Source organism: Balaenoptera acutorostrata, chromosome 3, assembly GCF_949987535.1.
Source record: "Balaenoptera acutorostrata chromosome 3, mBalAcu1.1, whole genome shotgun sequence".
In the NCBI taxonomy this organism is placed as follows: domain Eukaryota; kingdom Metazoa; phylum Chordata; class Mammalia; order Artiodactyla; family Balaenopteridae; genus Balaenoptera; species Balaenoptera acutorostrata.
The window spans coordinates 3,923,220-3,946,453 of record NC_080066.1 but is presented as its reverse complement, the minus strand read 5'-3'; the positions used below and the strand labels follow the sequence as shown (position 1 = coordinate 3,946,453).

At 39.3% G+C, this 23,234-nt stretch overlaps 1 protein-coding gene across 4 annotated transcripts in view; it reads left to right on the top strand.

Moving 5' to 3' along the window:
- Positions 1-23,234, top strand: part of EPC1 (enhancer of polycomb homolog 1) — a 95,490-nt gene that overhangs the window by 55,344 nt on the left and 16,912 nt on the right. For all 4 annotated transcript variants that reach the window (XR_009007530.1, XM_007196399.3, XM_007196397.2 and 1 more), the window contains exons 2-5: positions 11,170-11,329; positions 21,716-21,861; positions 22,267-22,473; positions 22,850-22,998. Coding sequence is in view for 3 of the 4 variants with exons in the window: in XM_007196399.3 (XP_007196461.1) it covers positions 11,170-11,329; positions 21,716-21,861; positions 22,267-22,473; positions 22,850-22,998 (662 nt within the window). In the remaining variant the exon portion in view is untranslated. The remainder of the gene's footprint in view (positions 1-11,169; positions 11,330-21,715; positions 21,862-22,266; positions 22,474-22,849; positions 22,999-23,234) is intronic.

Genomic DNA, 23,234 nt, shown 5'->3' with positions numbered 1-23,234 from the left:
ACTGGCACAGTTATTCAACAAACATTTATTGTATACTTGTATGTGTTAGACACAATACTGGATCTGGGGTAAACAAAGCAAAACAAAAATTCCTATCTTCGTGCATCTTACATTCTGGGGAGAAGAGACAGACAATGAATGAAACAATAAGTAAATTCAGTAGTCTGTGAGGAGGGAAGTGCTCCCCAGGAAAATAAAGCAGGGTAGGGGGATAGAATAGGGTTGAGAGGGAGAGATTCCATATTTTTTGCAACATTTTACTATGAAAAATTTCAAACGTACAGTGAGGTTGCAAGCATTTTATAGTGACCACCCATGTACCCCGTGGCTAGACTCCACCAGTAACATTTTACTCTGCTTTGCTTTATCACACATCTGTTCGTCTCTCCAGCTATCAATCCTTCTTGTTTTGATGCATTTCTAAGTAAATTACGGACATCAGTGCGTGTTTCCCTAAGTACTTCAGCATACATATCATTAATTAGAGTTCAGCATTTATTTACTGTTTTTTTTTCTTCAGTTAAAATTTACATGCAAAGAAATTCACAAATACTTGGTGTATATTAGCTGGATTTTGACAAATTCACCTACTTGTATAGCCCAACCCCCAACAAGCTATGGAACGTTACCATTGGCCCAGAAAATTCTTTCATTCCCATTCCAGTCAATCCTTGCCCCCAGGCCTCAGAAGTAGCTACTGTTTTGATTTTTTCTTTTTTCTTTTCTTTTTTTTTTTTTTTACCATAGATTAATGTTGCTTGTTTTGAAACGTCACATAAATGGACTCAGAGTATGGACTGTCTTGTGCAGAGCTATTTTCCCTCACCCCAGTGTTGTGGGGACTTGCTTGTGTTGTGTGTAGGTGGTTTGTTCCTCTGTGTTGTTGGGTGGTCCTCCATTGTGTCACCAAACCACAGTTTGTGCACCAGTCCTCCTGATGATGGACGTTGGGGCTGTTTCCACTTTGGGGCTATTATGAAGAAAACCGTATGAACATTCTTATTCAGGTCTCTTTGTGGGCTTGCGTCCTCATTTCTCCTAGGTAAATACCTAGGAGTGGGATTGCTGGGCCGTGTGGAACATGTATGTTTGGTTTCATGAGATCTGCTGCCCCTTTTTCTCACTAACCGTGCCTGAGAGTTGAAGTTGTTCCGTATCCTCACCATCGTACCGTGTGGTCAGCCTTTTCAGTTGAAGCCATTCTGGGGGCTGTAGAGTGGAAGAGCTGGTAAAGAATGCTCTGTCTGCAAAGGGGACTTCGGAACAAAGACTTGAAGAAAGTGAGGAAGCAAGCCATTCTGAGTTTGACAGAGAGCAAGGAATCTAGTATGACAAGAGCAGAATGGAAGTAAGGGTTGCCTGGGCACAAAAAGGAAGGGGAATTTGCAAATCCTGTTGGACCTGGTAAGCAGTTTTAAGAACTTTGGCTTTTATTCTGAGTGAGGTGGGAAATAATTGGAATGTTCTAATGGAAGAATGGCATGGTTCTGACTTGTATATTAACAGATTACTCTGATTATTGCATGAAGACAGACAGAAATGGAAGCAGGGAAACCAGTCAGAAGGCTGTCGTAATGCGCCAGGCAAGAGTTGGGTGTTTGGATGCAGAACCTGGGAGCCCTTGCTGGAGCACTGTTCCTGAATAGGCATGGATGTCTGGTTCTTAGGATGTCATTAGGAAGCAGCAGAGAAAGTGATTCGGCTCAGCCCTTCTGTTGTGGTAGCAGCGGAGTCTAGCCCTCCGTGCATAAGTAAGCAGGGGTTCAGTAACTTCTTAAGTGGCTTTTTACAAATTAGTCATCACTTATTTACCCATAAGAAATCTTATACAATATTGTTGCTTTCAATAACCTGTTTTTAATTCAGTAACCCAAAAGGTCTAAATGTGGTCTTAATTGTTGTTATGGCTGACTGTTAAGGCCATTATTTGCTTAAACAAATACTTAATGAGTAAGTTAATATAATTTAATCTTTGTTTAGGGATTTGCCCAATATAACCTTGAATAACTCTTTCTGGTTTGGTAATATTTATTAGAACTTACTATAGAGCAGGTAGAAATACCTTTTTCATTTAATTTAGACTTATCCTTATTTTTCTATAATGATACTTTATAAAATACTGGGTACCTGCAATAAGGAAAATATAGTTCTAGCTGCTAAGTAGATTACAAAGATAATCTTTAGTCCTCATCCTTAAAAGAATTTAGAGTCCCCCATACTATAAGAGAATACATCTTTTAAAGGAAAAGATAAAGGTTAGTTAGACATAGCATCTAATGTTAAGGAACTTAACATTTTGGATATCAGTATGTAGACAAATAAATGATTACAGCACGATTTCTTAAGTAGAGAATGTAGTGCTGTAAAAGCACAGATAGGGGAAGCGGAGGGAAGATAATTTTATTTTATTTTTTTTAATAGATCTTTATTGGAGTATAATTACTTCACAATACTATCTTAGTTTCTGTTGTACAGCAAAGTGAGTCAGCCATATGCATACATATATCCCCGTATCCCCTCCCTCTTGCGTCTCCCTCCCACCCTCCCTATCCCACCCCTCTAGGTCGACACACAGCACCGAGCTGAGCTCCCTGTGCTATGCAGCTGCTTCCCACCAGCCAACTGTTTTACGTTCGGTAGTGTATACATGTCCATGCCACTCTCACTTCGCCCCAGCTTCGCCCTCCAACCCCATGTCCTCAAGTCCATTTTCTGTGTCTGTCTCTTTGTTCCTGTCCTGCCCCTAGGTTCTTCAGAACCATTTTTTTTTAGATTCCATATATATGTGTTAGCATACAGTATTTGTTTTTCTCTTTCTGACTTACTTCACTCTGTATGACAGTCTCTAGGTCCATCCACCTCACTACAAATAACTCAGTTTCGTTCCTTTTTATGGCTGAGTAATATTCCATTGTATATATGTGCCACATCTTCTTTATCCGTTCATCTGTCGATGGGCATTTAGGTTGCTTCCATGTCCTGGCTATTGTAAATAGAGCTGCAATGAACATTGGGGTGCATGTGTCTTTTTTTGTTGTTGTTACAAACCTGCAGTTTATTGTTATATTGTTGCTTTAAACCGTCACATGCATTTTAAGAAAAGGGAAACAGTCTTTTATATTTACCCATAATTTGGTTCTTTGTTCGCTCCTGATAAATCTGTTTGCATCTGCTATTGTTTCCCTTCCGTCTGAAGAACTTCCTTTAGCATTTCTTTTTTTTAAAAAATTAATTAATTAATTTATTTTTGGCTGCGTTGGGTCTTCATTGCTGCGCACAGGCTTTCTCTAGTTGTGGCGAGCGGGGGTTACTCTTCGTTGCGGTGCGCAGGCTTCTCATTGCAGTGGCTTCTCTTGTGGAGCACGGGCTCTAGGCACGCAGGCTTCAGTAGTTGTGGCGTGTGCATGTGTCCTTTTGAATTATGGTTTTCTCAGGATATATGCCTAGTAGTGGGATTGCTGGGTCGTATGGTAGTTCTATTTTTAGTTTTTTAAGGAACCTCCATACTGTTCTCCATAGTGGCTGTATCAGTTTACATTCCCACCTGCAGTGCAAGAGGGTTCCCTTTTCTCCACACCCTCTCCAGCATTTATTGTTTGTAGATTTTCTGATGATGGCCTCATTGTGGTTTTGATGTGCATTCTTCTAATGATTAATGATGGTGACGGCAGAGGAGGCAAGAACATACACTGGAGAAAAGACAGCCTCTTCCATAAGTGGGGCTGGGAAAACTGGACAGCTACATGTAAAAGAATGAAACTAGAACACTCCCTAACACCAGACACAAAAATAAACTCCACATGGAGTAAAGACCTAAATGTAAGGCCAGACACTATAAAACTCTTAGAGGAAAACATAGGAAAAACACTTTTTGACATAAACCACAGCAAGATCTTTTGTGACCCGCCTCCTAGAGGAATGGGAATAAAAACAAAAATAAACAAATGGGACCTAATGAAACTTACAAGCTTTTGCACAGCAAAGGAAACTATAAACAAGACAAAAAGAAAGATCATTTTAAACCAGACTTTGAAGAACAAGTGGGAATTTTCTTGGGGGTGGGGCTGGCCTATGGTCCATCTGTGTGAGCAAAGGCACACAACAGATGTTTAAGACACAGTATTGGCCCTTCAGATGGGTCTTATATACCGATACTTAATGTCACTCTTAATCAATAAAAATGATATTTTCTGACCTCTCAAATATGTGATATGCCCTGTTTATAACCAGTTAACCATTTTGCATTAATTACCAATGCTTTTATCAAAGAGACCATTACCACCTGAAAAGGCAGAAATTTTCTAGGGGTAAGCAGAAATAACAAAGGGGAAAGTAAAAGAAAAAACATTAAGTGCTGGAAAGGAAAGAGGGAAAGATGGGTAAGAAAAAAAAAGATATATGTATATGAAACAAATAATAAAAATAAGTAGCAGAGTGGCTTGCTGGACTTCGGGTCTGAGGAGGAAGCTAAGATTCCTGCTTGGGTTTCTGTCTCTAACGCCCACGCTCTTGCAGTGCACCAGGTGGGCTGAAATAACAAAAGTGAATCTTTGGAGCCTGTAGTTGCAGGGTTCATGGTGGGGACACGAAAGTGTGCCTCTGAACTTCCCGAAGATCATCGTTCAGTCTTTTCTGATCCTCTTTTTTATTGTTCACATTGCTATGTATAGAAAACATTATCTATCATTACTTGCAGCGCAAGAGGCTTTTAAAGTCATTTGCTTAATTGTAAGTTACGATTCATCTGATTCCGTTTATGTAGGGTTGAATATCTTAAAATTCTTCAGATTATTTAATAGTATTTACTTTGTTCCCTGTAAGATCAGATTTATTTGATAGGGTATGCCTCTGTTATTTTATGAAAAATGGGAATTGATCCTGGTGTTTTGATGATTAACTCTTAAATTACAACTGAGCCTAATTATTATAAATATTCTATATTATATGATAATATTGATAATATATGATCTATATTATATGATAATATAAAATATTAAATATTCTATATTCTATGATATAAAGAAACTTTACCCTCCCAAGGTGTCAAGCAAGTAAGTGGTCTTCACACACAGCTATTTCCTTTTCTTAAAATAATCTTTTAACTCCTGTTCTAGCTTAAATGTCACTTGGCAGTAGTGAAAGTGATACTGTCCTTGAAATCCCTTTCCTATTTATATTTCCCATTAACACATTGTTCTTTTCCTTCACAGCACTTATCACACTTTACAGTTTATTTTTAGGGCTGTTTTATTAGTGTCTGTCCTCCCTACTACAATGTCAGGAACTGTCCTATTTTATTTACCATTGTGTTCCCAGGAGAGGCACATAGTGGGCCGTCAGTAAGTATAGACTAAGTTAATTAATGAGAAGCTTAAGCCCAGATGTTCTGCCCTGTATCTGCACTTGTTGTCCTATACCAGCATTTCCCAAACTGCATTACAAAAGTTCTCCATGAGCTATTAATGGATACTTTCTGAAAAAATGATTCTGTGGGGCTTCCCTGGTGGCGCAGTGGTTGAGAATCTGCCTGCCAATGCAGGGGACACGGGTTTGAGCCCTGGTCTGGGAAGATCCCACATGCCGTGGAGCAACTAGGCCCGTGAGCCACAATTACTGAGCCTGCGCGTCTGGAGCCTGCGCTCCGCAACAAGAGAAGCCGCGATAGTGAGAGGCCCGCGCACCGCGATGAAGAGTGGCCCCCGCTTGCCGCAACTAGAGAAAGCCCTCGCACAGAAACGAAGACCCAACACAGCCATAAATAAATAAATAAATAAATAAATAAACTTGAAAAAAGGCCACAAGCAAAAATTTAAAAAAAAAAAAAAAAAAACAGATCAGAAATGACCAAAATGACAGAATTAGTTGAAAAGGACATTAAAACACCTTGTATAAGTACATTCAATAGGATTGAGGTTTTAAAGAAAAACACAAAAAAATAATAAAAAGAGAAATATAAGATATAAACAAGAAGCAAGTGGGAATTTCAGAGATGAAAAATGTAAGATCTAAAAAAAAAAAAAAAAATGGTTCTGTGGCCATAGATTTGGAATGACTGAGCCCTCCGTCATGAGCAACCGCAGTTTACATTGGCGTGTTAAAAGCTTTCTTTCCAAAAGTTTAAAAATCCAACATTCTCTCTTTTTTTTTAACTGTCAAACTCATTATTGGACTACCTATTGATAATTTGAATTTAAATATTCCAGTGAACACAGTTTGGGAAGGCTGGCTTATTCAGTGCTGCAGGTAGATGTATTTAGAAGTTTCATTGACAGATATTATCTAACAGGAACATCTGGCATTTTATATAATTATAATTTAGGATCGGACCATCTTAGTTATTTAGTCAAGGCATTCAATAAGTAATTATTGAGTTGAATTCATAGCTCATCTTATTCTAATTTATTTCATGTATTACTTGGCTTCACCATTTCACAGCTTCCTACTCAAAGCAAAAATTTCATTTTCACTTATAATTTAATGTTTTTTTCTTGGAAATAGATGTATATAGTTTGGGGTTTTACAAATACGTTCTTTACCTGGAAAGCTGCAAGTGTAATGTTTTACTCTGGAACTAAACTTGACTTAAATGGGAAGGGTTTTACTGAACTAAATAGTGTCTTTCAGAAATTACCTTTGTTCTAGAAAATCATGTAGTGAGATGTACTCAAATATTTTTTGTCAAAAAGAATTACAAAGAATCTTAGAAAATAAGGGAAATAAAGAAAATTATAGAAGACTATTTCAAAATTATATCACCAGGAGGTGATCTGTTAACTGTTTGGTGTACATACTTTGAAACTTGACACATATGTGTGCCTGCTTGCATCTGTGTGGTATGTGTGTGTGTGTGTGTGTATGTGTGTGTGTACATACACAGATACCTACATACATATTCATTTATTCAACAAATATTTAAGCACCATGCTTTGTACTCGGCACTGTTTTCGGGTCGTTATTTAGCAGTGAACAAAATAGACAAAAATCCCTGCCCTCACGATGCTTAGCTTGGGGTGGGGAGGAAGGGGTGACAACAGTAAACAAACCAAGGGTATGACATGTCAAAGGACTGTAAGAGCTTTGGAAAAATATAGCAGTGAATAAAGGGGCATAGAGAGAAGGATTGCTACATACGTGTTCAGCTACTTTTAGACTTTTTCCTATATTTGTGTGTGTTCAGTTATGTCTTTTGCTTTTAAAAAAGATTAAATACAAATATTCTGAACATACAATTTTCAGATCTGTCTTTTTACTTAATAAATTGATGGGTTTTTCCATTTCATTAAATATTATTCTGAACCATTTAAAGGCTATGCATGTTCCATTTTCTAGAATATGGTCCGTTTTCTAGACAGCAGCCAGGGTGACCTTTAAAGTCCTTCAGCCACTGTCGCTCTTAGTACAAGGACAAGTCCTTAGCATGCCCCATGTCCCTGCGTGATTTGATCCCGACGCCCTGTGCACCCTCACTCCCCGTGCTCCAGCCACACCGGCACCTGTGTCTGGTCTCCTTCCCATCCTCGAGTCTTTGCACATACACAGGGCTACAGTAAATAGGAAGGTTTAAGGTTATAGTTACACACCAGTTGTTGAGGAGTGATTTTTAAGGCTTAGAAGGACATATTTGTTGTATATCGTACACATCTTGGTTCCTTACGTTCCTTATGAGGAAATTTTGTCAAATATTTTATAAAACACATGTAAGATTTTTTTAAAGCAGTATTTACTATAATATTGATAAAAAGTTTGATTTCACGATTATAGAAAAATGGATATAAAGATAAGGAAGTCTTTCTACAGAATGCTGTTAACACTAGGAAGAATATGAATGGTAACAAGCATATGGTAAATCTTCAGCTTCTCTAGTAATGAAAGGTACACATTTGCTACCATGTTTTAGGTAGTTAGTGTGTCTCAGGCATTTTATCTTAACCACAATCCCATATGGTAGGTACACAGTATACATTTATAGGTAATAAAACTTGCTGGTATGAATATCTTGTCCCAAGTCCCAAAGTCATGGAGCTAGTAAACCGTGGAGCCAACATTCAAATCCAGAGCAAATTACAAATCATGATTACAAATCCTGATTCTGATTACAAATCATGTTCTTAACCACCATACCACAGTGCCTATAAAAAATCTAAAGCCCCTAGTGGTCCCACTTCACACCTAGAAAGTAATTTTCATTGTGGTTCATCTAGAGAAATGAATGAAGTAGCCAGGAAATTTCTGAAAAAGAATTGTGAGGAGTGAATTTAGTATCTGGTCAGCACTAGATAATAAAATGTAGTCTGAGGCTGCACTTTTAAAAACACATTAAATACTAGCATAGGAGGCAGTTGAGTAGAGGAGGGCAAAAGAACTTGGAAATACTCCCAAGTGCAAGTGGAATTTCTGAGAAAGGGACATTTTTAGTCATTAAGGGGAATAGGTGATTTTATGCATGACGTTCACATACCCTTTGAGGTGGCTTGCTATCTCTCCTTATACACAAAAATAGATAAACCGTCTCTCACATGTTCACCTACACAGAGAAATGCTAATGGATTCAGGACAAAATGCAAATGAAGAATGTAGTGTGCCTCGCTCCCCGCTCCCCCGCTGCCTCCTTGAGTTTGATGTAAGTAGGGGGCGTAGGTCACAGAAAATTTCTCTCGCTCTTTGAGGGTATCTGAGAGGAGAAGAGTACACCTGTGATTGATTTCCCAGCTGGGGCTCAGAAGCACCCTGTGTCAGAGGGCACAAGGGCCAGTACACATGCCCACAGGCTTTCGGAGTCACCCCTCCCGCCCCTTCACACTGAGTTTCTACCAGCTCCCAGGAGCCACAAGGCAGCCTGAATCAAAGATGAGTTATAAAAATGAAAGGTTTTGTTTACACACCCTAGTTTGTGACTATACGATTTATACCTGTTACTAAGGGTGACAGAATCATAAAGGAAAAGGTTAATAAATTTGACTAATAGAACTTTCCTGCGTGGAAAAAATACTCTATAAACAAAGTCAGGAGTCAAACTTTAGGAAAATAGTTGTCAATTTTATTACATGGGGGCTAATTTCCTTAATATTGAAAAGGAAAATAATCCACATATTTAAAAAACATCAATGAGAAAAAGAAAAGCAGCACTTTTGAAAATGAGCAAACAGCAACACGTAAGGGAAGAAAAACTCATTGTAAAGAAATTAACCTAAAATAACAAGATGGGTCATTTTAAAATTGAAAACAGATGTTAAGGAGTTACTACAAGGAGTGGTAGGAATATGTGCTGTAACTTCATATACCCTTTGAGCGCTTCCGTCTCTTGTCCTACAGATGCTTTCACGGGCTCACAAAGGTGTCTCATATATATAGTAGTACAGGATTGGTTTTTGCAGCGTTCAGGGAGAAGGATAGGCATTTAAGTTGCTTCCAGGGTTCTTTCCCTATCAATTCGTGTCTGGTTAAATAAGTTACGGTACATCCACATAGTGGAATACAATGCAGCTGTTGCAAAAATGGTAGTGAAAGTATCAGGATGGAGAAATCTCCAAGGTATGTCGAGGGACCAACGCCCTAGGGATAAAGTGCTGTATGTTGCGCAGCAGAATCCTAGCTGTGAATTGATATATACGTATATATAAAATTAACAGAGGCTACTTATGAAGGCTGGAATTTTTTGTTTTCATACTGTTGGAATGTTTTTCATCCCTCAACTTGTATTTTATATACAGTATTTTAAAAACTAGCTTAAATTTAATGAAATGTTTACCAAAATTCAGTGATGATGGGGTGGGTTGAGAACAGATATTTTTCTGTGGCAGCTGGTAAAAATCTTTCTGTGTGTCAACTCAACCAAAGCTTATTTTGAGCACCTGTAACATGCCAGGCATTGTACTAAACATTTAATACACATTTATCTTACTTAAATCTCCAACCATCCGTGGAAGATTCTATTTTTCTTTTCCTGGAGGAAACAGATTTAGAAGAATGAAGTGTCTTGCCAGGAGTCACAAACTCTGGAGCCTTTGCCTTCAATCCCTATACTTTACTACCGTTCAAAAAGGGCTCTGGAAATTCAGAAGAAAGGTTATTACTCGAGACAAAGACCAGGTTTGAATCTGTGTCAGCTTCGTGAATGAAAAATGGAGACAGTAATCTGTACCCTTCTTTGGAATGATCATATTAGTTGATTTGTATGACATTTATGAAACACTGTATGAATAAGCAATTAGAATCGATAAAATATTTTTTATACATAGCCTGCTTTCGTCATACAATACGTTCAAATGTTTTAACCCTCTTTTTAAAAAAGTCTCATCTGTAGAATGCAAATTTTTTTTAAAAAAATTAATTAATTAATTTATTTATTTTTGGCCGCGTTGGGTCTTCGTCGCTGCGCGTGGGCTTTCTCTAGTTGCTGCGAGCGGGGGCTACTCTTCGTTGTGGTGCGCGCGCTTCTCATTGCGGTGGCTTCTCTTGTTGCGGAGCACGGGCTCTAGGCGCGCGGGCTTCAGTATTTGTGGCACGTGCGCTCAGTAGTCGTGGTGCACGGGCTTAGTTGCTCCACAACATGTGGGATCTTCCCGGAACAGGGCTCGAGCTCGTGTCCGCTGCTTTGACGGGCAAACTCCCAACCACTGCGCCACCAGGGAAGCCTGGTGTGCGGGCTTCTCACTGCGGTGGCTTCTCTTGTTGCGGAGCATGGGTTCTAGGTTCACAGGCTTCAGTAGTTGTGTTATGTGGGCTCAGTAGTTGTGGCTCTCGGGCTCTAGAGTGCAGGCTCAATAGTTGTGGTGCACGGGCTTAGTTGCTCCGAGGCATGTGGGATCTTCCCGGACCAGGGCTCGAACCCGTGTCCCCTGCATTGGCGGGCAGATTCTTAACCACTGCACCACCAGGGAAGTCCCTGTAAGATGCAAACTTTAATAACAGTTTTGTCAGTTTTCGGAATCTTTTGTATAATTTAACTCTCAATTTCAGTGTAGTACCTTAAATTGCGGAAATATACAGTGTATCTAACCAACTCTTGTTTCTATTCAAAATGTTTTTACCACAACTGTATTGTTAGCATCCTTGCAAGGCTACTAAAATCCCTCTATTTTAAAAACAAATGAACACCTCTTCCTGAGGCTGTATGTTCTGTTTGCTGGTTTTTTAAAACGTAGCTTACGTCCTTTTCCCTCTCCTCAGGAACACCATCTTCAGCGGGCCATCTCGGCACAGCAGGTGTATGGCGAGAAGAGGGACAACATGGTTATTCCAGTCCCGGAGGCGGAGAGCAACATCGCGTACTACGAGTCCATTTACCCCGGGGAGTTCAGGATGCCAAAGCAGCTCATTCACATACAGCGTAAGTAATTCCTCTTTTGGTAGCTGTACTTTGCAGTCTCTTCTTCTGTAACTCTCGACAGGTTTTTATCAGTTCGGGGCCATTTTCAGTACCCATTTTCACTGACCGGAACCAGTTTGAGTTATTAGAGCCCATTTTCACCTTTTATAATTGTGCTTGAGCTCTCTGCCTGACAGAAAAGATAGCATTTTCATCCTAGATTTTTAGCTTCATCTCAACATGGGACCTTATGCTACTGGAGATGAGTAGGATAAAAAATATACCTTAGATGTAGAAATCATTTTCTTACTCTTCAGTAATAGTAATGTTAATTGCCTTAAAGAATTTCTTAATAGAAGTCAGAAGTCAGCAAACCTTTTCTGTAAGTATTTCAGGCTTTGTGGGTCATTCAGTCTCTGTCACAGCTATTTTACTCTGTGTTCCAATAAAACTCTATTGACTAAAATAGATGGCAACCCAGTATTGGCCTACGGGCTGTAGTTTGCCAACCCCGTCTGTGTTTCTACTAATTTTTTTCTTTTTTGGCCAAGCTGCACGGCTTGTGGGATCTTAGTTCCCTAACCAGGGATCGAACCCGGACCCTTGGCAGTGAAAGTGCTGAGTCCTTACCACCGGACCGCCAGAGAATTCCCCTAATTTTTAAAAATTTAACGTTTTTAATTGGTAACTTGTCTCACTTGGTACTGATAGGCTCTTCATTGGAAGTGATCCTTGGATAGCTAATCACATTAGATGATGAACAGCTGAGAGCTGGTAGACTTAGGCGAATATATTTCATTCACTCAGTCCCCAAGTAGTGGACAACTTAAACACATAATTGAAAGGTTACTAAGGTAAAATTGCTACAGCTTTCATTGTGGTCTTGCTGACCTTTATGATCAAGAGGTTTTTCCAGGGGCTTGCCTCAGCTTTTTCTCAGGACAATATAAATCTGTTTTGTTTTTATTGTTCTTTCTACGGACATAGAGAAACTAGCTTTAACCAGTTTCCAACTTAATAACTACTTTTCTGACTCATTTAACCTCTCTCCATATGATCTAGTTCCTGCCCTGGATTCTAAGCTTTTTTTTTTTTTTTTAACTATTTCTTGGATATGAAAACTAAAAGTAAACATAATGCCTGTATTAACTCTTACCAGTTCTGTATTGGCATTTGATATTTTTAACTTGTAATGTTTTTTCATCTTTACCTCTGACTTGTACCTAATCTTACCGACTTCCTTTAGAAAAAAAAGAAATTTTTCCAATTTATTAAAGGCTACTTTGAAGTGAACCAAACAAGTGGCATGTGTTTTCTTGCCCACTCACATGTTTAATAACATGTAAGACACAGACATTGTAAACAATTTTGACCAATATTAGGACATAAAAATTAGTTCTCTGGAAAATCATGTCAGTGTGAAAGTTCCAGAGCTGATCCTTCCTGTACGTGTTAACTAGAACCACATTGCATTCCACAGCCACAGGCTCTATTATCTCACGAATACAGGCTTTTAGGTTAAAGCAGCATTGAGCAAGATAAAATTACATTAATCAATTTACATTATCATTACTATCAGAAAAAAAAATTCGAATGCATGTTTTACAAATAGTTGCTTATTGATGACCAAAATTCACAAACCACATTTTATTCGTAGCTCGTGGATTAAATTGTGGTCAGAAGAGTCAAAAGGGACTGTATTTAAAAAGGAATTGACTTTGCTGACATTGTAATCAAATAATAGTAATAAAATGGGAGCACAATTGTAAATTATTTGGGAAAAAATTTTTTGCATCAGTACAAATTTGGAAAGATGTATTACATTAGAATGTTAATAAGCTAAATTAGTGTTAGCTGCCTTTGGATTTCTTTTAACATTTTGTCTTGGATGATTATAGATTCACAGAACATGTGAAGCCTTGTATAATCACCACCACAGTTAAGATACTCAATTGTACCATCACCACAAGACTCCATCTTGTTGCTCCTTTAAATGCACCCCTAGCCCCTGGCAACCACTAATCTGTTCTCCATCTCTGTAATTATGTTTGCTGATGAAGGTAACAGAGATGGAATCATGCAGTATATATCCTTTTGAGATTGACTGTTTCCTCTTAGCATAGCCTCCTTGGCGTTCATCCAAGCTGTTGCATGTATCAGTCATCCTTCTTTCCTCTTGCTGAGCAGTCTTCCGTGATCCACGTGCACTGCATGTCTCACTGCTCACCCACTGAAAGACATTTGGGTAGTGTCCAGATTTTAACTATTGATATTCCAAATAAAGCTGCTATGAGTGTTCATGTACAGATTTTTGAGTGAACGTAAATTTTTATTTCTCTGGCTTAAATACCGTAAGAGTAGTTGCTGGGTCATCCATTTTTAGTTTGACAAGAACGTCTACGCTGTATCCCAGAGTAGCGGTACTGTTTTACATGATCATCAGCAGTGTATGTGTGATCCAGTTTCTCCTGTATCCTTGCCAGCACTTGAGGTTATCACTTTTTAATTTTAGCCATTCTAATAGGTGTGCAGTGATATCTCATTGTACTTTAAATTTGTGTTTCTCTAAATGGCTAATATGTTAAACGTCTTCTCATGTGTTTGCCATCTATATATCCTATTTGGTGAAATCATTGCACAGGTCTTTTACCCATTTTCTAATTAGATTGTTTAATGTTGAGTTTTGAGGATTTTGTTTTGTTTATGTATCCTAGACAGACGCCTTTGTCATATGTGATCTGGAAATATTTTCTCCCAGTATATAATTTGTCTTTGCATTCTCTTAACAGTTTTTCACAGAGCAGAAGTTTTTAATTTTGATGAGATCCATTTACCAATTTTCCTCTTACAGATCATGATTTTGGTATCAACTCTAAGAATACTCTTTGTTTTGCTTGGGGTCCAAAGATTTTCTCCTATGACCTGTTCCAGAAGTTTCACAGTTTTACATTTTACATTTTTTAAAATTTATTTATTTTTGGCCGCGTTGGGTCTTCGTTTAGTTGCAGCGAGCGGGGGCCACTCTTCTTTTTTTTTTTTTTTTTTAAAGGATTTTCTTATTTATTTATTTATTTATTTATTTATTTTTGGCTGTGTTGGGTCTTCGGTTCGTGCGAGGGCTTTCTCCAGTTGCGGCAAGCGGGGGCCACTCTTCATCGCGGTGCGGGGACCGCTCTTCATCGCGGTGCGCGTGCCTCTCTCTATCGCGGCCCCTCCCGTCGCGGGGCACAGGCTCCAGACGCGCAGGCTCAGCAACCGTGGCTCACGGGCCCAGCCGCTCCGTGGCATGTGGGATCCTCCCAGACCAGGGCTCGAACCCGTGTCCCCTGCATTAGCAGGCAGATTCTCAACCACTGCGCCACCAGGGAAGCCCGGCCACTCTTCTTTGCGGTGTGCAGGCTTCTCACTGCGGTGGCGTCTCTTGTTGTGGAGCACGGGCTCTAGGTGCATGGGCTTCAGTAGTTGTGGCACGTGGGCTCAGTAGTTGTGGCTCGTGGGCTCTAGAGCGCAGGCTCAGTAGTTGTGGCTCACGGGCTTAGTTGCTCCTCGGCATGTGGGATCTTCCCGGACCAGGGCTCGAACCCGTGTCCCCTGCATTGGCAGGCGGATTCTTAACCACTGCACCACCAGGGGAGTCCCTACCTTTTACATTTAAGTGTGTGATCAATTTTGAGTGTGAGGTTTAGGTCACGGTATTCCCCCTGCCCCCATTCTGAGTATCTAATTGTTCCAGCACCATTTATTGAAAAAGTGATCCCTCCTCCATTGATTGCTTTTGCTTCTTGGCCAGAAATTAATTATGCATGTTGATGTGTCTCTATTTCTGGCTTCTGTATTCTATTCCACTGATTTCTGTGTTTTTCCCAAGACAGTACCACTGTCCTGATTACTGCAGCTATATGATAACCCTTAACATCAGGGAGAGTACTTCCTCCTTTATTTTTCTCCTTCAAGATTGTTTTGGGTATTCTAGGGCTTTTCCCTGTAAATATTACAAGTTTGTATCTGCAAAGAAGCCTGCTGAGGTTTTGATAGGAACTGTGTTTAACCCTATAGATCGTTGTGGGGAGAACTGACATCTTTTCTGTGTGAGTCTTCCAGTCCGTCACCACCGTGTGACCCTCCAAGTATTTAGGTCTTCTTTGATTTCTTTTATAAAGTTGACACTTTATAATTTTCATCATAGAGAGCCATGGTTTTTTAGTACTTTTTTTTTTTAGAGTTATACCTGTTTTCTTTGGAACAATTGAAAACGGTATTGCACTTTTGATTTTGGTTTCCACTTTTTCATTGTCTGTATACAGAAATGCAGCTTAATTGTATGTTGAGCTTATGTCCTGTGGCCTTAACTGAAATTACATGTTAGTTCTAGGAGATGTTTGCAGATTCTTTGGGATTTTCTGAATGGAAAATCATGTCGTAGTCTGCAAATAGAAATGGTTTTGTTTTTCCTTTCCAACCTGTATGTCTTTAATTGCTCTTTCTTGCCTTAGTATAGTGGTTAGAACTTGAATATGATTTTAAAATAAGAATGGTGAGAGCAGACATCCTTGCCTTGTTCCTGATCTTAGAGGGAAAGAATTTAGTCTTTCACCATTAAGTATTATGTCACCTGTAGGGTGTTTTTTTTTTTGTAGTTGCTTCTGTGAGATTGAGGAAGTTCCCCTGTATTCCTAGGGTACTGGGAGTTTGTATCATGACTTGAATTTGTCAAATGCTTTTTCTGCATCGATAAGGCCATGTGATTTTTTGTTTTTTCCTTCTTTAGCCTTTGATATGATAGGTTGCATTGGTTGGTTTTCAAATATTGAACCAGCCTTGCATACCTGGAATAAATCCCACTTGGCTGTGGGGTATTATTTTTTTCATACATTGTTGCGTGGGATTTTATTGAGGAGTTTTGCATCTAAATTCGTGAAAGATATTGGTTGGTAGTCTTTTGTGTGTGTGTGTGTGCTCTGCCTTGTCAGGTTTTGGTATCAGGGTAATACTGGCCTCATAAAACAAGTTGGGAAGTGTTCCCTCTTATTTTCTGGAAGAAATTGTGTAAAATTGATGTTAATTCTTTAAAAATTGGTATTGGCTTTTAGTATACTACAATACACAAGAAAAGGCAAGTTATACTTTAAATTTCTGCAAAATTAAAATTGAATCTTGAATGCCAGGTGGTCTAACAAGTTGCTTATGAAGGGTACATTGCCTTGAGTTATGTATGTAGACCGGTTCATTTCAATTCTCATAATTTCTATTTTGTAAAACTCTTAAACTAATTTACACAAACTGCTCCTTGGAGTTTTTAAGATGGTAATTATTATTGCCTAAAAAAGTAATGATAAACACGTTTGAGAATTATTGCCTGTTATATTCTCCTTCCACCCCCCAGAGTTACAATGCACATTACTTATAGGCTCTGGGAATCTTGCAGTTAAAAAAGAAAGTTTTAACCCAGCATTTTCCAAATATATTCATTACATGTTATCTGTTAACATTTCATTGAACATTTATTTGGAAAATCTCAACGTTTTTCTTGTCTTTAACAGGCTTAGGAAAGAGAGCATAATTTTCTCCTGTCAGAGCTGTAAAGGAAGAAACCTGTATTAAAACCATCATCCCCTTCTTATAGTTCCAAACTGTGGTTACTTTCTAAACTATTTCAGAGTGCTAGTCAACATCTCCTGCTCCAAAGTGTCTTAATGTTGTTTCTCTTTTGATTGGTGATCTGGAAGGCTTCTGGATTGTACAGCTAGGACTTCTCCTTTCCTATTCATGCTGGCAGAAAGGACAAAAACAGTTCTGACCAGAATAGGCAGGAACAATTCTGTCTCCCCCTTCCCCTTGCGCTTGGGTCTCAAGGTTCTCCTGTTAATCCTCAAAAGAAATCGTTTTTTAACAGGCAGTCTTGGTGTATATTTGAATATGTGTATATGTGTGTGTATAGATACAGATCTGTGCATTTCCAGTTCTGTCCACTGGTAGAGCCAAGAAGCGAAAAATATTCAGTAGCAATAAGCACACCTAGCACCTATTCCCTGATCTGTTCCCCACTAAATAGGGCCAAGAATACGCAGAGAAATGGCTGATCCCAGGGTTGGGGCAGGGTAAGTACAAGATAAAGCTGGAACATCTTGTTATGCCAGAAATTAAGAACTCACAAAAATGGCAGAGGCATATCACAGGGGGACATAGGAGTTTCCACTGGCTAATTTGGGGACATTTTAAGCAGTGGAATAATTGGGTACAAGAACGACTTATAAACATGGAAAAAGTAGGAATTCATGAGTCCATACTGGTAATAAGCCGTGCTAAATGGGGGAGAAGTGTAGTCTTGTGGTTTTACAGTACAGAATGCCAAGAGCTGAACGGTGCTGTGGGAAGGGAGCGCTGGAGAATCATCTTCGCACTAAGCGCGACCGAGATTGAGCCGCACAAGAATCGCCAGTGTGTGCTCGCTATAAGGGGAAATTCTCATGAGGGCAGGACATTTCCGTGGCCTTAAACTCTCCCCACAAACTGCTCACTAGTTACGGCGGCAGGCGGGGGCGGCAGTTATACGGTGGGGTAATGGGGCAATATCTTGACTGGTGGCCAAAGTTATCACCACTTAGGAGAAACAGATGAACATCGTGTGCCTCTAGGTGTGAGACCCTGGGAAGGACTAAGAATAAAGTCGAGTGGTGTGGCAGCTGAGAGAGTATAAGCTAATCACAGTGGGGAAAATCCCACAGACGCAGAGTGAGCGACCTGCTAGTAGTGGGAATGGTAGTACTCCTGAAACAGACATCGTCAGTGTCCTAAAAGACAGCGAAAGGCTGTGGAAATGTTCCAAAGTAAAGGAGGCTAAAGAGACGGCAGCAAAAATAATATCTGATCCCAGAGTGTCCTGTACTGTAGTGGGAAATGTTATGAATTATTGGATCAGCTGGCAAAAGTGGAATATAAAGTTGATGAGTGTACTGTGATTATGTGGAAACACACTCTGAAGTATTTAGCAGGAAAGAGCCATTATGAAGGTAATTTACCCTCTGGTGGCTCAAAAAAAATAGTCTGTGTGGGATGTGTGTATGTGTGCGGTGTGTGTGTGTATATACACATGGAGAGGGGAGAGGACACACACATGCAAGTGATAAAGCAAATGGAGTACAATTTTAACAGCAGGTGAATCTGGGTACAGGATATGCAGGTGTCCCTTGTGCTGTTTTTATTTGGAGGCTTTTATAAGTTTGAATTTATTTATAAATTAAAAGATTTTAAAAAAATAGATCCTTGTAGAGCCTCCTTTTTTTGTTACCTCTCAGAACAGATGTATCCTTTCTTTATGCCCTGAATCTGAAACATTACATTTTCTCCTTCCCTTTCCCCATTATTCTCCTGGTTCTGCTTTCTCACAGATAAAATACATAGCATCAACCAACCATGCAGATACAGCAGAACTTTATCTACAGAGGACTTCATATGTAGGATTTCAAATCTTTCAGATCTGGGATTCTCTGTTTACTCTCCCCAGGTACATTCTAGAAGTGACTCTGTAGTTTGTAAGTATAAAGAAGTTGAAGAATTTCATGATCTAGCTAGCCAGTGATCGCTTTTGTCTTCTTAGGTCCAAGCAAGGATGTCAAATACCTACCACCCCACAGTAAATACCACTGTTACGATGGTCTTTTCTGCTGCCCAGAATTTATTCCAGGGTGTTTGCAAGTAGATGTTACCAGTCACAGGGAGCTAGTGCTTGAGCGGAAACCTGTGTGCCACCCCTGCTCTGGGAAGTTTCTCCTCAGCCTTGAATAGTGTGCCTGCCTTTCCATCAGGAGTTATATTCTGTTCCCAGTCTACATTTTGGGCCATTTTGTGGACCCAAATACCCTTTCACTCTTTGCTGCCTGTAATTTAAAAATGCTGCTTGGAGTTACGGACATACCCACCTGTGCACACTTAGTCTGAGCCGTAATATGGCATTTGTTACGTAGACATTTATATGCATTTCACCTCTGCTACTGGACTCTGAGCACAGGGGTTTGTACCGCTTTGTTTCTCCTTTAAAATAATATAATCAATTTACGTCTACTGTTGTGTTCTTTTTATGAGGTTTATTTTCTGTAGAATTTTCTTCTCCGTCTTTATAGAATACTGTATTTTGTTTAGCCATATACATATCTGGGTTTATCTCTAGCAGAATGTTTTAAACGGAGTCAGCTTCTGCAGTATGGCTCCCCTTGTTTTAACAATCATTGGCTAACTAGGGCTCACTGTAATTGGTAGAACTCAATTAGAAGAGGCAACTCATTTGCCTGTTTCTCTTTAGGGCTTGTGTTCTGCGCTCAGTAACATGGCCCAGGAAATTTGAAAATACTCCTGTTTCTAGAACCATGATACATATGTTACATCTTTATCAGCTGCAGCTGAGCTGTCAGTTGGACATTTGGCTGAAGCCAAATTGCACTTCAATCATTGGCTGTGGTTTTTTGGTCAAATGAAATCCTAAAGTGAGTTTTTACATGTTAGTGTTTCTCTAGGGTTTTAATATTTTATATCTGAACAAGATTTGGTTCTCCTCATATGTGAAGGTCTTAGATGTGTTTGCATTAACTAAAGAAAAGCTTCTGGCAGAGGCAAGAGCAGCCTCTCAGGTACTTGCTAGCTTCAGTCGCAAAGACATGGAGCTCCCTAGGGTGGGACTCTTCCTTTCCCGTCTCCATTCTGTTCCTTAATTTGTTGGATGTGACTTGTCACTGATGATATAAGCTATGCCAGAAGTATGTCAAGTGTATTTTGATAATGCATAAGTAAAGTGATACTAGGCAGGCTTGTTTCATTTTTATGAATCGTTAAGCTTTGTAAATGTGATTTGCTTTAAAGAAAAATAAATTTTATAGCAGAGGGTGCCAAAGCAATGTATAAACGAGACCCTAAACATGTATAAAATACACCCTTAAGGAGGCAGAACATTGATAGTTGGTTCCTATCAGTTTGGCTTTCTGGATTATTGGATCACCCCTCTTTAATAGAACTTTCAATGATGATGGAAATGTTTTTATAATCTGTAGCATCTGGTAGCAGCAGTAACCACTAGCCACATGTAATACTTAGCACTTGAAATGTGGCTACTGAATTTTGCATTAAGTTAATTTAAATCTAATTGGTCACACATGGCTAGTGGTTACTCCACAGATGTGGATTTTTTTGGTTAGGGACAAAACAACAAGTGTGTTTAATCCAGCGGTTTTAAACCACTTGGTCATCTCCAAAATCTCTGTTTACATAGCAACAGCAAACAGAATTAGATGGTGGAAAATCATTGAAGGGCCGATGGTGCAGGGAACATGGGTGCAGAGAGGGTAACGTTATAGAGATTTTTATGAAGGATCTGAATATTCGTTTATTTTAACTAGGAACGTTACAGAAGTGTGATACAGGTCAAAATGAAAATGAAGCATAGCGTTACAGTTCCACAAATATTCGTTGGGTTCCTGTGGGCCAGGTACTATGTTAGTCTTGAAGCAGGGTGGCACATGTTGGACAGACAGAGTCCCCCCCGACCTGTTCCTGTCACAGACGTCACCACGCTGACTGCAGATGTTTTCAGGGTTTTTTCCCACTTGAATAGAGTCAAAATCCAAATGCTTTTCAGTAGAGTACCGCGTGCAGAGTTGGCGTACAAGATGAACATGTTTACTGCCTCTGCACTGATGTACAGAGATGGATAAGACACAATGCTTCCTCTCTGGGAGATCAAGCACATTCGAATGCTTAACAAATAAGATTGTAAAGTAAGAAGGGGAGTGACCTAGAAAAGGCTTTTTTGTGTGTTTTTTTTGTGTGTTTTTTTAAATAAATTTATTAATTTGTTTATTTATTTTTGGCTGCGTTGGGTCTTCGTTGCTGTGCGTGGGCTTTCTCTAGTTGTGGCGAGCGGGGGCTACTCTTCGTTGCGGTGCACAGGCTTCTCATTGCAGTGGCTTCTTTTGTTGCGGAGCACGAGCTCTAAGTGTGCGGGCTTCAGTAGTTGTGGCTCGTGGGCTCAGTAGTTGTGGCTCGCGGGCTCAGTAGTTGTGGCTCGCGGGCTCAGTAGTTGTGGCTCGCGGGCTCAGTAGTTGTAGCTCACGGGCTCTAGAGTGCAGGCTCCGTAGTCGTGGCGCACGGGCTTAGCTGCTCCGCGGCATGTGGGATCTTCTGGGACCAGGGCTCGAACCCGTGTCCCCTGCATTGGCAGGCGGATTCTTAACCACTGCGCCACCAGGGAAGTCCCTTGTTTCTTAAACTTTAAGTGTGGGAAGCTTAGATTGTTTGTGAGTCTGAAAACAAAATCTTTCAAAAATCTTTCCTATTTCTTTAGAGATTATCCAGACATCTGTGAGAGGTTTTGTCCATGTATTCACACAGTAAACGATTGCTTATGGTTTCTTCTGTCAGCTTTTAGTTTGGATGCTGAACAGCCCGATTATGATTTGGATTCTGAAGATGAAGTATTTGTGAATAAACTGAAGAAGAAAATGGACATCTGCCCACTGCAATTTGAGGAGATGATTGACCGTCTAGAAAAAGGCAGTGGTCAGCAGGTACAGCTTCATTGTATATATATTAAGTGTGTGTGTATGTCTATATAAATATCTCTTCCATATGGAAACAGTGTAATGCTGGGGAGAGGGTAAGCGAGCAGGCTGTGGACAAGCATGAATTCATATCTTATCTCTGCCCATTACTGGCCTGTGTAATATTCAGTATGTTTCAATTTCTCTGTGCCTCTCTCTCCCCATCTGTAAAATAGATGGATAAGCATTGCAGGATTGTTGCGAAAATTAGATAATTTATATAAAGCATCTAGCTCATGGTCTGACATGTACAGGGTACTCAGCATGTCTGTTGTTAATGCTGTTATTTTGATTATTTTCATTTAACTTTAGAAGTACTTTTGAGGCTTTTATTTGTATTATGTGAAAATGACATAGTGATTTTACATTTAGCCAGTCAGTCTGCAGGAAGCCAAACTACTGCTAAAAGAAGACGATGAATTAATTAGAGAAGTTTATGAATACTGGATTAAAAAGAGGAAAAACTGTCGAGGGCCATCTCTTATCCCGTCAGTAAAACAAGAGAAGCGAGACGGTTCCAGCACAAATGATCCTTACGTGGCTTTTAGAAGACGCACTGAAAAAATGCAGACTCGAAAAGTAAGAGAACCTGGGGAAATTTTTTTGTAATTTTTTTTGATGTAAGAAAATTTGTTTATAATTACGAGTATCTCAGTATCTGAAGGCTGTGTTTTAATTTGTGTTTCGACAGACTTTCTATATATTGTAATGAAAAATATTAATTTAAAATGTCAGCCTTAAAATTCATTAGAGTTATTAATGATACACTTTAATGTTAATCCATTAAAAACCATATTCAGAATTGATTTCCTGGTAGTCCATGTTCCCTTTCAGTGTCTTTAAATTCTAATCTCACCCTTCAAATATATATATTCTTATATATCACTAGCTATACTCAGAATGCCAGTAGTCAGAAATGCTTATTGACATAAACAAAGCAAATTCCTATTTGCAGAATCGCAAAAATGATGAAGCCTCTTATGAAAAAATGCTTAAGCTGCGTCGAGATCTGAGTCGGGCTGTGACTATTCTAGAGATGATAAAAAGAAGGGAAAAGAGTAAAAGAGAGCTATTGCATTTAACACTGGAAATTATGGAAAAGAGGTAAAGTATATTTTAATAGCATTAGTAGCGTGATACCATTAGAATTTTGTGTAGAGTTAATTTGTGTCCTAAGCAATTATCTGTAACTCCAGAAATATATTCTTTTAATAATAGAGACTACTGAAATATGTACTATGGTGTGCTTTGTATAATTTTACATACGTTCTTCTCTTTATTTTCACTTTTAAAGTGACTGGGTTCAATAAAATTAAGTTATTAAGTTATGCCAGGTATTT